Raw genomic sequence first — 17,337 nt, forward strand, 5'->3', positions numbered from 1 at the left:
AATGTCCCTCATGCCCCTTTGTTCCCTCACACACACCCCCTGTTCTTAGGTCCTGGTGGCACTCACATGTCACTCTAGTGTTTACTTTTCTAGAACGTCATGTAAATGAAATCATACAATATGTTTGTGGCGTCTGGTTTCTTTAACTAAGCATACTGCTGTTGAGGCTCATCCGTGTGTTTTACTTACAGTAGCTTGTTCCTTTTTATTCTTACTATTCCTAGTATCCCTGTAAGGCAATACCGTAGTTTCTTTATCCATTTAGCAGTTAATGGACATTTAGATTGTTTCCAGTTTTTTTTTTTCTTTAAGATTTTATTTATTTATTTGACAGAGAGAGGGAGAGCACAAGCAGGGGGAGGGTGAGGGAGAGGAAGAAGCAGACTCCCCGCTGAGCAGGGAGCCTGACGTGGGGCTCAATCCCAGGACCCTGGGATCATGACCTGAGCCGAAGACAGACACTTAACCAACTGAGCCACCCAGGCGCCCCTTGACTGTTTCCAGTTTTTAACAATTATGACTAAATCTTTCAGCCTCATTTTAATCACAACCAAGAAATTCTGCTTTACTGCCATTGCTTTTATTCCACTTTATAAAATATGGCTAACTAAAAGTTTGATTAAATGAAATCATCAGTGTTCTGAGTGAGAACTGAAAGAAACCCAGTTGGGGAAGACTAGCTCAGCCACCCTTTGTGACACTCTCACACCCAGCTAGGACGGACCTCTCATTTTTCTTTGCTTTGGTAGTTTTCCCAAATTTGGTAGATTTCTTATGGTGTATTCCACCTTCTACTTCCTATTGTAGCCATTTTGAAGTCCCTGTTGGGAGCAAAGACTATGCCACATTTATCTCTATTTGACTCAGTGCCTAGCAGAGTGTCTTTTACATAATAGAGTTATGATAAATATTATATGAATTGATTTGGATTCTTCTCTAATCCCTCCCCTTGGACACATAAGTGGTTTTTATTAATTCTTTCAATCCATGATTGCATTACCTCTGGAGTGCCATGAAATAGGTTTCCCTAAATCAGAATATTTCAAGTCCCACCTCTGCCTTCACATCACTTACAATGTAACCTTCAAGCCTATTTCTTTATTCGGCTATAATGTGAGAGGATTTGATTAAACAGATTTGAGATTCCCTTTCAGTTCTAACATTCTAAGATTTTATAAAAAGCCTACTAAGTCAGAAAGAACCTGCAAAGGGAAAAGGCAACACGGGAGGAAAGGGGGCTGGAGGGAGGAAATAGGAAAGTAAAGATATGCTGTGTTTTTTATGCAATGAAAAAAAATGTTAACTAGACTTGTGGTGATCATTTCGTACTACATACAGATACTGAACCATTATGTTGTACACCTGAAACTAATATGTTATATGTCAATTATACCTCGATTAAAAATTATAAAATAACACGTAGTTTCTTAAAGTAAAAATTGGAGAAGGATTCAAGAAACAAAACTTGGTGTTTAAGTCAACATTTGTTGGTAGAGCACTGATTTTTTTTTTTAGATTCTATTTATTTGAGAGAGAGAGCTTGTGCACAAGTGGGAGGGAGGAGCAGAAGGAGAGGGAGAAGCAGGCTCCCTCGTGAGCAGGGACCCCAGTGAGGGGCTTGATCCCAGGACCCCGGGATCATGACCTGAGCCGAAAACAGACGCTTAACTGACTGAGCCCCCAGGTGTCTCAGTAGTGCATTCTTTTAAATTGTCACCCCGAGGTGTCTCAGTAGTGCATTCTTTTAAATTGTCTTATTTTTTAAGGAGAACTACAATAACAGTAGTTATTTTTTCTATAGTAAATTTAGAATATCCGTTATTAGGCAGCTTCTCGTGCTAAAAATTGATGTTGAGCCTGGCAACCCCTTTATGTAGGAGAACCATAGCCCGGGTTGGCAAAGGGTAGCCCCAGTCATGGCTGTTGTCCTGGTATGATTATCAGTAGCACTCCTTTTCACTCTCAAATGGATATTGGTTTTGAGCAGTGTGTTGTAAGGCTACCCAGTTATTAGTGATCTCAGAGCCTCACATCTCCGTGCCTGTAACCAGGGACCTGACATCGGGGTGGTTCCTCAGTGGAAGAGTCCACAGTCTCTTTTTAGGCTGATTCCTTCAGCAGCACGGTTTCTAGCTAGTGAAGCCCCTGGAGCTTCTCTCTTCCAGGCACTCTTCCTTTTGAAATGTCTGAAAAGTTTTTGCCTCCTCAAACTAGCTTTGAGCAGATTCTCCAGCCTCACTAAAGACTGCATCCTCCCTTCCCCCATGGCGAGGGTCTAAGAACATCTATTCATTAAGCATTCACTGCCTCCTTCTTATGTGCCAATCCTGAGCTGGGCTCCGGATTTAGAGAGACAAAGATGACAAGAAGCAGTAAGTCAAGTGTGATAAATGCCATCTTAGTAGGACGTATCCATTTACAACCTATATTAAGGTCACCGAGGAAAAAATACTTAATTTAGGAGAGAATGGAAGGAGAGGGGAGAATTTTGAGCAGACCTTAAAGGAGTAGTATACACTGAGCAGAGGGAGAGGGGTGGGGGTGAGTGTGGGGGGCTGTGGAACAGGATGCAGGGTGGGGGCCATCCCAGGAAAACAAAGAGACATATGCAGGGATCCATGGGCAGAAGATGCACGGTGTGACTGGGGAGGCAAAAAGTGGCCTAGTGTATCTATTTGTTGCAATATACCAGTTTGGAACTTAGTGTGAGGGAAGACCTTGGAGCAGGTCCAAGGGGGTGTTGTTATTAGAAGCACCAGAAGGGACCTTATTTCACATTTAGCGTGGACTCCTGATGATTCCATTTGAGTGAGGTATGGGTATAGTTTCCTCCTGAAATTTTACACTACAACATTACCACATGCATTGACCAATTTCAATACAGACTTTCCTTATGTTGCTTTATAATTAGAAGCCAATGAATCGAAGCTCCACAGCGGTATGTAGACTACTAGGGATAGCTTTATGGAATTGTTTATTTTTGGTTTGGCAAAGGCAAGGCAGTAAATATCTCAATTAGTAAACTAAAACAGCACGGATGAGAAATGCCCACAAGGAGATCAGGAGTTAGACATAACTCAGTTAATTAGAGGAAACCCTCATTCCACTTACCCGTATTCAGAGTATGCGGAACCAACCTGACGTGTGTGTGCGGTATTCAGTATCGCCTCAGCTTCCAATTGTTTAGGCAGTTTCTTTCTTTAGGAGCCACTGTGATGGGATATTGACCCAGTGGGATGACCCATCTCGCTGGGTCAATATCCCATCACCACAGGGTGGGACGTTGTCTTGGACGATGGAATATTCTCATTGTGCAACTTCTCTCAGCATGACGCAAAAGAGGTCTTATTCTGATGTGCTGGGGGAAGTTTTTCATTTTCATATTCATATTTATATTCCCATCATGTGGCCTAATGTGCGGAAATGTTTAACGAAAACATGCAGAATCATTTCCTTGCTTCTAGATTGGATCTCCTACATTCTATCTGAGATTCCATTTTAAGTTGGGGAGGAAAAGCCGAGGTGGTCTACAAAGCTGAGTTTCAAGAATTTAAGTTTTGGTGTATTGAATCATGCCATTTGTAGGACCGCAAGATTTGTAGGAAATATTGACCATTCAAAAGATAAAACAGGAAATGGTGGCCCAGAACGTTGACAATCTTACCGGAAAGGAGGTTTGTGTTTTCAGGTTATAAAATATTAATATTCGGCTGTCACAATTTTTTGATTTTTAAAGTTGTATACTTTAGTCCGTTTCGATATATGGCATGTATTAAACACAGCATGAAAGGCCCCTTGGCTCTTCCCCCCAAGGGGGCTGGGGTGGCGGGGGGGAGAGGGTGGGGGAGGAGAGGGGGGCCGGGAAGGTGGAGGGGTAGGGGAGGAGGGGGTCTGACAGATTGCTGTCCACTTCTGCTTCACAATTTACTAGGTATCAGCTCTCTGTGGTCTGTAGGGGAAATGGTGGGGCTTGGTGCATCTGTAGATTACATTTCTGTCTGTCTCCTCTCTGCTTTGTAGACTGGAAAAAGATAGCATTCAGCAGAGCTTTAGCAACGAAGCAAAGGCCCAAGCCCTTCAGGCCCAGCAAAGAGAACAGGAGCTGACACAGAAGATACAGCAAATGGAGGCCCAGCATGACAAAACTGGTAGGTGGTAGGGAAAGATTAGAGCCTGGGCCCTGGCTCACAAGCCAGGCCCACGCCTTACTGTGAAATGACATCAGGAACACCTGTAACCTTTGGCTGGCCGAAGGGAGCAGATGCTAACTACACCGGAGATTCCGAATTACATATTAGTTAGCGTTTAAAAGAGAAAATGGAAAGTATTGCCCACTGTCTGTTGATTTCAGAGTACTGCTCTCACATCTGTTGCACCATCTGGATTATGAGTTTATTTACCTGTGTTCAAGAAACGTAAAGCTGAGAGAGACCACAACAAAGTAGAAAAACAAAGGGCTTGTTTTTGGCTGGGTTTTCAGGCACACATGTTATATAAAAAAATAGCATCAGAAGCTCTGCGGGAAATGCTCTGAGCTTACAGTTAGAGTCTCCTGAATAGCACTGAACAGTTCCCACAGTACACACATTATAGCTACTCTAAAAGCCTAATGAGTTTGCTTCAGCATCCAAACTGGAGAAAAGCTTTAGCCATTAATCGGTTCTTAATTCACTGTCGCAGCTGGATGTAATTCAGTGGCTCTAAATTGATATGTTCCTTTATTTAATCTTTGCAGCTTCGAACATTTTTAGCATTTGTATGATTTCGCCACATCCCCCAGCCCAATCTAGAGTGATGTTTAATCCTTTGCATTCTTCAAGTTCTCAAACTGCTGTGAAAATTCCCTAATACAAGGCACTGGCCACAGCTGTCAGCGTGGCTAAAAACTGCCACCTCTCATCACATCGGTGCTGTTTTGCAGACAGAGTTGGCCAGTAACTCTTTACCTTTAATTTGAAAGTAAAATGCACTTTTGTTCAAAGCAGGCAGTTTGATGCTGAACTCAGCCGGAGCATTCTGCAGCTCCTTTCACTTGTGAGTTGTGTGTTCACAGACAGTGTTAGTCAAAACAAGACCATGTCAGTCATTATAATTCCACACCACATACGCTGAGCTGATTGGACTATTAAAACAAAAGTTTAATTGATCCTGTCTCTTCCAGAAAAGTGTTGCTTAATTTTTGGTGCCTTGATTTATTTTGCTTTGTATGCTATGTGCTTTTTGCCAGTCAGTGGCTAAAATCGGGAAGAAATAGAGGGACTTATTAAGCCTGACACTTAAAGATAATTTTCACATGATCTTGTGTACACTCTATTTGATGACAGGGTAAAAAATGATTGTTCATCCTATAGGTGAAAAATGGAAATGTAAAATTCATTAAATCATCTATTTGCTTATGAAGAGGCAAATGTCATATTGACCCACATGATACCCTCCGGCATTTTTCCAGACCCAGTAGATGTTTTTCCACTAAAAATAAAAGGAGGAAATTCCAGGAAAAATTAGTGTTTGCCCCTCCTGCTTGCAGGATCCTAGTGATCAAGGAGTCTTGTGCAGAATCTCTGAGTGCTACGTGAGGGGATTTAATGGCTAAGACCTTCTTAAGAACACTTCCTTTTATTTTGCACAAAAATACCACACTCCCTTCAATTCCTTTGACCAGATCTTTAGTGAAACTCATACTGTTGACAATGAAATCCAGATTCTAGGGAAAATTATGTACTTTACCTTCATAATGAAAGAAGTGTACACAAGGGGCAGGGATAGTGAGATCTGTGGGCAAATACGAAACATAAAGCATGAATTAAGAAGTATAGAAGAAAGTTCCTCCGTTATTTTAGTTGTGAATTATCTAGTTGTGATCATTCTTGACACTGTTTATAGTGAAATTGTCAAAATAAAAATGTAATATCTTGCATATTACAAAGATATAAGCATCCATGGCTCCCCTTGAGATAATCTGACAGTTTATCAACACATTAAACCATTACCCCAAGCGTGTATGATCAAAACTGTTTCTGGGGTGTAATTATTAGAAAAATTAATGCCTCCCAAGATTTAGTATCTTGCCAGGTGAGTGGTCCTTTGACTTTGGACACTGAAATTGACCTGGTGGCTTATAGGAAATGGGAGTGGTTTTAACACTTTTACCGGTCTACATATGGAAGCCCTGCAGAGTTACAACTATAAACATCTTATATTGGTGGGGGGTTTATTGTTATTTCTAGAAAATGAACAGTATTCATTGCTGACCTCCCAGAATACATTTTTGACAAAGTTAAAGGAAGAGTGCTGTGCATTAGCCAAGAAACTGGAGCAAATCTCTAAAAAAAGCAGGTAGGTAATATTATATGATACTTTCAGAGCACTGTTTGTGTGAATACTGTCATTTTTTCTTAAAAAACGGTGTTTCCACTATTTGAGGCTAATGTCAAAATTAGATATGTGTTGACCTATATCCTGTAAAAATATTTCCTCTGTATGGACAATTTCTTAATACGTACAGTTTCTAAATTGTCCATACAAACCCCTTGGTGTTTTTTTTCATGATTATGTATACGTACTATTATTTGACCTTCTTAACGTTCAGAACCGACAGTTATGAAACTTCAGAACACAAAGGTCAAGATGGCAAGTATTTTAATAAAGGATTCAGATAAATCAAGCAGTTTTAAAGTCTTCCATCGATAGAGTTAACATTTTAATCTGTTATCACAGTTCTCCACGAACACCCAGAAACTATCTTTAAGTCAAATGATAATAGATGAAATGTGTATCTATAAAAATGACAGTAGGTGATACTTGAAAATAAATAAACCCAAACCATCCTTTTGTTCTCCTAAAATTAATTTATTAGAACAGTTATCATTCATTTTGTAGGTTCACTGCTCTTTTATAAAATACATTGATTGGGATCTTCGTGAATTATTTTCTGCACATTTTCAAATCAGATTATTTCCATGAATGAATGATTTATACTCTAAATGATAAGAAGCCTGAGTTCTCATCTCAGCTCTGAGAGTAACTGTCTAATCTCAGACAAATTTACTTGACTTGCTTGAACTGTGCTTTCCTCTTATAAATGAATGGTATTGGACAGAATCACTTTGAATTAAATCATAAAAGGCATCGTTCACATAAACTAACTAGATATCAGATGCCCCATTAAAATACAACCCGATGGAAAAATACCCTGTAGATCTCGTCTGTATTTTTCTGAAGTTCACTTAGATTTACACAGAGCAAGCAGTGGGGCTCAGCAAACTTCTGACTTAGGTATCTCGTTCAGAAAGAATTTCCTAGAGAATCAGAGCATATCTGATCACCCTGAGCTCTATCTTGTGTTCCTGCATCAATGAGGTGGCTTAGCTATTGGAACCCCTATCTCTGAATCCTTTGGGGAATCAGGGCTGATGAATCCAGTTCTTTCTGCTCACAGGAAGACAGAGGCTCCTATAAAGCTCTCAGAATGTGCTTTGACATGTGCACCTTCTTAGCAAATACTAATTAAAGATCTAGTTTGAGTAGAGAAAGCTCAGGGTGCCAAAATACCAGATATTTCCAAGAAGTTTGACAAGGAAACCCAAATGATTTTGTTGCAGGAGAGACCCTCATAATATATCAACAGTAGCTACTGCTAACTAGAAGTATTTGATTTGCCTCACATAAACCCAGAACTAAGTAATTTGTTAGAAACAAACAAAAAAACTGGATCATATAATCTAAGAAAAAATTACATTGATCTGGGACTTAAAAGATTAAGATTGCTTCGTGATTGATTAATTATCTTGCTGAGGAGACATAATTCTGGAAATTGCGGCATATAAAAGAGAAGGAGGTGCTATATGCTTGGTATATATTATTTAATTCTTACAACTTGAGACAGGAATTATTATCTTCTTTTACATGTGGGGAAACCAATACTCAAGAGTGTTTAAATAGCTGGGAAGTGGGAGAGCTAGAGTTCTACTGTACATATTTCTAGTTCCAAGGCCTATGATCTTTCTTGTACATCTACTACCAAAGAAAATCAGGCCAAAGCAGCTATGATGAGAAAGTTTGGGAAAGAAAAAAATATTCTTTAAATTCCCATGGAGAAGTAGACATGCTTGTCATGTGAGGGTAAGCCTGGGAGCCTGGGTCAACCTGTGCCCTGTGTCCTGGGCCCTCTTTCTTCTGCTCTGGATCTATCCATGTACCCTGTACTGATCTAGGGAAACTGAGCCTCAGCCCCTCTCCACCTCCCCTTGCTTCGGGTTCCTCCAGTTTCTGACTACTGCTTTGTCGACTGAGCGTGCCCCTGTCTGATACATACCTGGCATGCAGTACATACTTACTAACTAAATGAATGAAACAAGTATGGTTTTATACCTCGTATCCTGACCTGACTCTGGTCCCAACGTGTTCCCATGTTGATGACAGGCAGGGTGCAGTGAAAACCACTTTGGAATTCAGAAAGAACTAGGTTCGAATCTCGCTGTGCCACTTGGGTACATTGCCTAATCCCTCCAAACCTCAGCTTCTCCATCTATAAAATATGTATATTTTTGAAATGTATTTTATTTATTTATTTATTTACTTATTTAGAGAGAAAACGTGAAGGGGAGGCAGGAGGGGCCGAGAGAGAGGGAGAATCTCAAGCAGACTCCACACTCAGCACAGAGCCCTACCCTGAGTTCATGAGCTGAGCTGAAATAAGAGTCCAGTGCTTAACCGACTGTACCACCCAGGGGCCCCTCAAACATTTCTAAAACCATGTTGCAGGATTGTTGTGGGGATGAGAAACACCGAGAGATATACAATGCACATATATACATACACACGTATGTAAAGGGCCTCGCATGGTGCTTGACACACGGAAGTAGAACCATAGCTGATGGCGTTGTTTTCAGGGTCTTGACCGGGGCAATTTGGATTGACTTCTATCTAGGTATTATTGTCTTTTCCAGGGAGGGTCTGAGTGCTATTCTGACAGACATAAAGTCTATACCACAAGAAGAACCTTTGTAAAGGCAAACAAAGCAGGATCGGGAAACTATGGGGCTGGTTGTGTTTCGAGTCCTGCTCTGAGATGGCCTGTTCCGTAAATCTGAAGAATTAAAATAGTCATCTACTGTAACTTTGCAAGTTTATCCAAAACCAAGGCCTGGCAATCGTAAACACTCAAAAAATTGTTACGTATTATGGTTAAAACTTTTAAGAGCCCCCAAAGTTTACAAAATATTCATTTTGTGTGTCTCACAAGAACGTGGTAGATACGATAAACTGTGATTTTAACGTTGGTTGGTTGTTGACTCTTAATTTCTTGTCCACGGAGTCTCTTTTCCCTCTGGCTCCCTCTATGACGATGATGACATTTTCAAAATTCGTACAAAATGTATCATTTGATTTTGACATTAACTGTTTGCTTTGAATTCACCTATATAACTTGAAGGCCTCCGAGTATTTCTTTTTAAATAAAGATTATAAATTTATGAAGCCCTATAGAAGCCTTCGGGAGCTCTGCACACCCTGTACTAAACTTTGGGGATAAATGATTTTTCCTGTGCTTTGAGGTGAGGAAAATCTTGGAGTTTTTTGAGCTTTCTAAAGTGTTGTCGTTGTGGAAGTTCAGTCTCCACAATAATGAAACCACATGGTAATTTTGAGGCAGCTTGTCCTCAGAGTGCTACAGGTAAAATTTTTCTTAAAAGTGGGTATTATATTTATTTTGTATTGCTCAACAATCGAGAACAATGTTTGTGGTTCCCCTTTTCTTACTCAGGACATTTTCTCGAAGAGTTCCACATTATTTATAATCCCATACTAACCAAATGGCTTCACACCATTTATAATAAGCTTTATTTTTTACTCAGAGATCTAGCCATTTGACCAGAGCCCATGCCGTCCCTAGGAGCGCTGACAGTCCGGGCTCACCGTGCAGGAGGCCCCGACTCGTTACCCCAGCCTCAGGCTAGGCTGCCCTGCGCAAGTGTTTAGAAATGGTTCCTCCGAGTGTGCCTATTGCATGTGTTTTCTCCCCAAGTAACGTGCGTGGTATTACGGCAGCTCCTTGAGCTCCTGTTGTCTGCAAGCCCTCCCCAGTGATCAGCGCGATACTTTCTGCACGGCGCATTCCACACTGCTTGGGTGGTGTCTGTAACTCCAGGGTTTGTGAATGGCACATCCCATTTTCAGACGAAAAATGAACTGCCAATTCTGTGCATTTGATATAGCTGGTTTCTGACCACGAGACGGGAGAATTAATTCCATTTTGCTTTTAATTGGCACCAGGCAAGCAAGCCGGCTGATTGTAGTTGAGGCTCTCATAAACTTTAGCTTCCCTTTCGTCTTTATTCCCCGGGACCCTGGGAGCTTATTACAAGTCCTAGGGTTGTTTTTGAGGGTGGTAAGTGGAGCTCTTGAAATATCTTTGGTGCAACTGTGATTTCTCTTTATCTAAGTGAGGGAAGTGTTCCCTCTCCGCAGGTGCTTGGATGAATCAGCAGTAAAATGTTTGCAGGGCTCGGACTGTGGCCTGGAAAGAGCTTAGAAGTGTTGGGCACCGGGAGGAGGGAGCCTCTACCAGCTGCAGGGGGGCGATCAAGCCCGGGTTGGGTTGCAGCCCCTCGGCACTCGCATGTTGGAGAGACAGGCTAGCAGCGAGCACAGAGCCCCGGTCTACGTGGTGGTTTTGGTTTTGCGTCTCTTCTTTCTTTCCCCATCACTGTCACTTTCTGGGTTGCTAGGCTTGTGGATTGATGTCTAACACTGCCCATTGTGTATTTGTGATTTGCGTTTTGTAATTAAGAGGAACAATGGGAGTCCATTGGGTCTCGTTATATATAATGGTTGGTTTAATTTGTTTCACTTCTATCTTGTTAATTGTAAATTGATCATTAAGATTTGAATTCTAATCTGTCACCAGGGTTGTGGGTATTGAGGCTAGAGCAATGATCCTGGTTTTAATCACTGATGATGAGAAACAAATTTTATAATTTTGGTACATATTGCAGTTCATATATTTTAACACTGTATTTTATGGTGTTATAAATATTGTTAAATGACTTTTAGTGTAGTTTTACTGTGTGGACTATAATGTATAAATTATATTACTGTTTTGGCAACAGTCAGTATCCAACTGTGTGAGTTTAATTGAAGTAAAGAACACACACCCGTGAAAAAAAACTATTTTTTTCCCCCGCATGTTTAGACGATGTTAGGTTGGGATGCTACAAAAATTATATTCTACAAGGAGAGACTCATACTGGCCTCTGCTAATTGTCACCAAAAGTCAAGTGAGAATCTAAAAGAATAAAAAATTAAGGCGTCAGGTTTTCCCTTAAAAAAGCAATTATCATTGTAATCCTAATTGTAGTAGTAAAATATTATACTTCATGCAAATGCCATTATACAATATAACTGGTAAATAAAAATGCAGGGGAAAGTTCATGCTTCTGTGAAGCCAGAAATTACCTAAATTTTCTATAAAAATGGATTAGAGTCAATTATTCTTTTATATGACACTGGGATAATCGTGCCACAAAAGTAATGTGGAACCAACACAGAGACTTGTGCTCAAGTGTACTCTCTAAACTTTGCAAACCACTAGTTCTTTCAGTATATTGTGGGCCCTGGACAGACAAATGATGATGTCCACGGACATTTGCCAAATTTTTATCAAACACTGCAAGTTGGAAGGCAAATTACCATTATAAACAAAGGGAAATAAAAATCCCAAAATACGCAAAACAGAAATAAATATCATAGCAATAAAATACCTGATAGTAATGTACACTTTACAAAATAACATTTATCTTTTTGTGGTCGTGTAAGACATCCCCAATATAGGGCATTTGGCTATAACTACAAAGAAAAATTAAGAAAAAAATTTCCTATGACATTACCATCCTGCAAAGTATTGTTCATCTGCGATGCATCTCCTGGCAGTGAGTTTGCGTGTGGATGTAAGTGTGTATGTGCACACACATTCGCCTGCTGGGTGAGTGGCACTGTATATACAGTCTGTATCCTGCTTTCACTTACTGCTGCTGGTGAACATTTGTCTACATCACTACTCTGGAAACCATTTTAATTGAATCATTCATATGCATAATAATTTATTAGACATTTAAGATGTTTCCAGTTTTTCACTGTTATGAATAATACAATAATAATTTTGTCCATTATTCTGAATTTTTGATGATTCCCTTAGTCGAGATGCCTAATAAAAGGGGATTGCGGGTCCAAAGACTCTGACCCGTCTTTTTTCTGTTTGAATAATAATGAACCTTTTTAAGGCTATTGATGTGGATGACTTTGCTCAAGTACTACGCTAGATTCTCAGTATACATGTACCCACATCAGTATGTGACACAAAGAGTTGAAATTTACAAAAGAAAAAGTGAGAGGCAGTATGGCATAGTGGGTGGGACAACCCCTTTAGAGTTGGGCAGGCCAGTGTTTGCATCTGGGCTGGGCTAATCACCCTTTGGGTGACCTCAGGCAAGTCATTAAACCTCCTTTACCTCACAGAGAAAAGGAAATAAACACTTACCTTGAAGATTTAATTTCGATCATTAATATAAAGGATGGATTCTGCTATCTGGCAGAAAGTAGGCATGCGGCACTAAATATTCAACCAGAATCTGGTTGTGTTGTGCATTTTTTTGAATAATAGTAGAAATTGAATATTTTATAAATGTCAATTGACCATTTCTATTTCTTCCTCTGTGAATATTTTTCATATTCCTCGTATGTTTTAGTTTAGATTTTGATGGAGAGTGGGATAGCACTTTATTAAATGATGTTTCTCCTCTTCATTTGTCTCATTTTTCCTGTGTGTTCCCAGTTCTTTTTTTAATTTTGAAAATTTTGTTCCCAGTGCCTTTTGTTTTTCATGAATTTTTTTCAAAATCAAAGTGACTTTCAAAAATTTTTTTCCAGGTTTATTGAGAAATTATTGATATGCATCACCATCTAAGTTTAAGAAGTACAGCATGATGGTGTGATTTACATGTATTATGACATGATGACCACAGTAGATTCAACTTCAGTGACTTTATTTTTTTGTCTTAAATATGTGTCTATTGTAAAACTTCAAAAAATATGGAAAAGGAAAATCTATTTTAAAAAATTCCTAATTCTGACACCTAGAGATAATCCATATTAATATGTAATATACACATCAAAGTATTTTTAAGGGAGGAGGGGAAAGTATTTTTTAATTATAAAATGGTATCACTCTATATATGCTGCTTTTTAAATGTTTTCCTTTCTTACCAATATATCATATTTTTAGGTCAATAAATAATGCCACCAATAGATAGCCCTCACTGTCAGAATAGCCTTTTTATATTCCTTTGTATAAGTAATGTAACCAGTCTTCTGTTGACACATTTCTCGATTCGGTTTCCAGATATTGGGTTGCAGAGCAAGGTTGCTTCTAGAAAGAATGCTGCTGTGAACATTACAACTTTTGTGTGTAAAGGTTTCATATTCTTGTATTATAAAAATCTATGTTTCCTTTGTGATTGTTCTTTTAAAAAAGTGACTTTTTTTCTGGGGAAGTACCTGAGAACAGATAAATATTCTTCTGCGTGTTTTCCTAATCTGGTTTAAGGGTAATTGTTATCTTTTGGGAATTTATTTTAGTGCATAGTGCATGTTGTGATAGGAGATACTAATCTTGGAAGACCACTCAATTAACAATTTCTTATAACTGCCTTAAATTCTTGTATATTGTATGTGATTTTGAAAGGAGAAACATAAATCATTACTAACTGATTTAGACTATTTCAAATATAGGTAAATTCTTATTAGGAGAAGCAAATGTAGACTGAGTGCTTGATCTGAGCTTAAAAATGAGATAATCCCTGCCCTCATGTATAATCTAGTAAAAAAGATGAGGCATCGAGCCACAGTTCAGAGGAATAAATTATAAGCTAATATATGGAGAAAAGCTGGGGTAGTTTCAGAAAATATGCCGACATATTGAGAACTGCAAAGTATTAATCAGGGCAAGCTTCCTTTGAGGTGACACTGGAACCAAGATGAAAACAAAATGAGGAGTGAGGGGAACGGAAAGTGAGAAATTGCTTCATACAGTGACGCCATCACTTGGGATGAGTTCCTTGGGATGAGTTCTCTGAGCAAATCCACATCTCTCCTTGACCAGGAAGAAAACTTTCACCTAATGGAGGAATCCTTTCTTTGGAGGGACATAATTCTGCATCAAGTGTCTTACTTAACCTTCAAGAAACAAACCAGTCGTTAACTGCTCACATTTTCATATGCAAGAGCCTTAAACTTTCGGTACCTGTGAGGAGCATAAGGAGGTGGTGGCCACAGGATCCATGCTGAATGAAAAGCGAGGACAGGGATATGGTTTTTCTCGGAGAGGTCTCTTTCTGATCTTTGGATTTCGAGACTTGAGGTGATCCTCCACGATACTAAAGAGGTAGCATATTTCCCAAGGGACACGAATCATCATCACCAAAGTAACTACCAGTGATCTCACATGAGATGTGTGAAGGCAGAAAGAAGATTGGGTAAATAGTACCTGAGGTGGCAAAGTGGGAGAAGATGAATCTTATGTGTCTCCAGAGGGGACCCCCGCATGGGAAGCAAGCTCGTCTGCTCTCGGGATGCCAGAAAAACTTGGAAGGCAGAAGTGAAGCATAGGACCAAAACCAAAAATGTCAGTTCTACCCCCTACCCCACGGAGCCAGTGACTGTCCCTCCTCCACCCAGCGGATTAGGGACTTCCTCTCTGAAGACATTGAACCAGCAGGCTCTGGTTAAAATAAGGGCACTGAGCATAGCAGCGAAATTAATAGGAAGAAGTCTGCATTCTGAAAGGTGAGATCCCCACCTCTCTACTTCCCACCAGCTCCTAAACTTAGCACTGCTAGTTAGGGTCAGACCCAACAAGCAAGGAGCTGAAGAATTCTTCTCTTGAGAAGCAGAATGGCCACAGAAGGAAGAATGATAGACACAGGTATTAGAAATCTCCCACTGGAAAAGATGGCTTGACGTTCCGTCACTCTACACCAAAGCCCTCACCGGGGGACAATAAATGTACACCAGTGCACATGTGATCATGATAAGCTACTGAGCCAGCAAGGACCAATATGTAGGTAGTCACATGACATAAATATGGCTATTGCTTTAACTACACGCTGGAATACTAGTAATTACATTGATAAGCTGGAGATGAGGTGGGAGGGTGGGTAGAGGAACGCCATTTTTCATTATTATGCCTTTTGGAACTATATGATTTTAATCATGTGCCATTACATTAGCTATGTTAATTAAAAGAAACAACGCTCTGTCGTAGAGATTAGGCCTGGGGTTGCTCCTTTAACAGCATGGTGGCTGGCCTGCAATAGGCACTCAGTAAATATTGGGTATAAATAGGAATCATTATCATTTTTGTGTCGGTCCTGGAAGAAGCCATCTCTTTCAGAGTAAGTCACTCTTCCTTTCCCTGTCTGCCACTTGAGTCCCTGCAATGCATGTATTCCTCCACTAGACATTTTGCAATTTCTGAAATATTCCGTTTTACATAAAATAACTTTTGTTTACACTGTTATTTTTAAGTATGGTGTTTAAGACAATGCTAAGGTTATACGGTAAAAACGTGCTCCGGTAATAAGAACCTTTAACATCTGTCATTTCTGTGTTTTCGCCTCTCTAGGTCTGAAATAGCTCAGCTCAGTCAAGAGAAAAGGTATATGTATGACAAACTGGAAAAGTCAGAGAGGAGAAATGAGGAATTGGAGGAGCAGTGTGTCCAACACGGGAGACTACATGAGATAATGAAGCAGAGGTAATACAGCTTCAGTAATCAACTGACATGCCATATATTGAAAGTGCTTGGTTCAAAATCGGAGTGGGAATTGGTGTGGAATAAATAGAATTCATGGCCACCATGGCACACGAGGGATGTGCTCAAAATCTAATACTCTTGAGTATTTATGCTTTCTCCGCTTAGGTTGTCCTTATATTACACAGAGGGGAGAGTATATCTCCTTTTTACTATTCTGTAGACACAGAGTTAGATTTAATAGCATTGTAGGAAAACCATCTACCTTGAAGGTGTAAGTTGGTGATATAATATGGAGGACTGTCATAGAAATTAGGTTTCGAGTGGTTTTTGTAAGATAAAACATATAAGAGGCTAAGAAGGTTAAATATCTTTTTAAAATATATTTATTTATTTACGTGAGAGAGAGAGAGAGAGAGAGCACGTGCACTAGAGTGGGGGGAGGGAGAGAGAATCTCCAAGCAGACTCCCCACTGAGCACAGAGCCCTACGCTGGGCTGGATCCCACAACCCATGAGATTATGACCTGAACCAAAACCAAGAGTCAGATGCTTAACCAACTGAGCCACCCAGGTGCCCGAAGGTTAAATATCTTCATCAGATATGCACTGATGGTGTTGCTGGAGACAGAATTTAACTCCAAACTTTTTGGTTCTTCCTAGTGGTGTCACTGGGAGCAAGTTATGTGACCTCCCTGAGCATCAGTTTCTTTATCTATATATTGGGACTAATAATGGCCACTTTGCAGTTTGATATAAAGATCAAATATACGTCAAGCACTTGGCTCCTACTAGCCACCTACTAAATGGCACCAATGATATTTGCTCCCTTTTTCTAGACGAAGAAACGCAAGCTCAGAGAGACTAATGGATTTGCTCAGAGGGACAGGTTGAGGAGGTGGTAGAGTTCCAACTTGAATCTTGATCTTTTGACTCCAAATTCCTTTCCTTTTTAAGTTCACTTCTTTTGTAACAAACCCAGCCCCTTCTCATTTCCTATAAATGTGTCACTTAAAATTTCTGTATAATGATGGATTCCCAGGGAAAAAGAACCGTCAGTATTTACAACATACAATGAATGGATTGCTGTAGGTTTGGACTCCACGTGATGATCACGTGTACAACACCGCAGGGAGCTTGAAGGGGTTCTCTTGGCTCCCAGCCCCCCATTCCTATCCAGCTCCCCAGACACCCCACACCTTCTCTGTTTCAAAAGCAATTGTTGACACAACTGAGAGGAAAACGAAATGCTTATAGACTCCTTTTATTTTGTTTTTTAAATCTAAAGTCAACATAGAGTCCTTGGGGAGGGCATAAATACTTTATATTTTAATCACTTGCTCTATTGAAGGGAAGAAGGCCATCGGAAAATGGCACTGCTTTTCAGCCGCCAAAATATTAAAATATGGGTGTATTGGGGAGGTAATTAATCATTCATTTATTTACTCATTAAAATATTTACTTAGGGGGCGCCTGGGTGGCTTAGTCAGTTAAGCGTCTGCCTTCGGCTCAGGTCATGATCCTAGGGTCCTG

General features: G+C 39.9%; 1 protein-coding gene across 18 annotated transcripts in view; it reads left to right on the plus strand.

Moving 5' to 3' along the window:
- SDCCAG8 (SHH signaling and ciliogenesis regulator SDCCAG8) overlaps positions 1-17,337 on the plus strand; it is a 232,811-nt gene that overhangs the window by 144,586 nt on the left and 70,888 nt on the right. For 14 of the 18 annotated variants that reach the window (XR_010412369.1, XR_010412370.1, XR_010412363.1 and 11 more), the window contains 3 exons: positions 4,021-4,148; positions 6,228-6,336; positions 15,677-15,808. Coding sequence is in view for 6 of the 18 variants with exons in the window: in XM_045877577.3 (XP_045733533.1) it covers positions 4,021-4,148; positions 6,228-6,336; positions 15,677-15,808 (369 nt within the window). In the remaining 12 variants the exon portion in view is untranslated. Of the gene's footprint in view, positions 1-4,020; positions 4,149-6,227; positions 6,337-15,676; positions 15,809-17,337 lie in introns of those variants that run through there. The other 4 variants (XR_010412372.1, XM_054508093.2, XM_054508092.2 and 1 more) reach the window with 3 other exon arrangements.

The sequence above is a fragment of the Mirounga angustirostris genome, unplaced genomic scaffold (genome assembly GCF_029215605.1).
Source record: "Mirounga angustirostris isolate CCGP_5_RB_7025 unplaced genomic scaffold, mMirAng1.0.hap1 SCAF_6, whole genome shotgun sequence".
Taxonomy (NCBI): Eukaryota; Metazoa; Chordata; class Mammalia; order Carnivora; family Phocidae; genus Mirounga; species Mirounga angustirostris.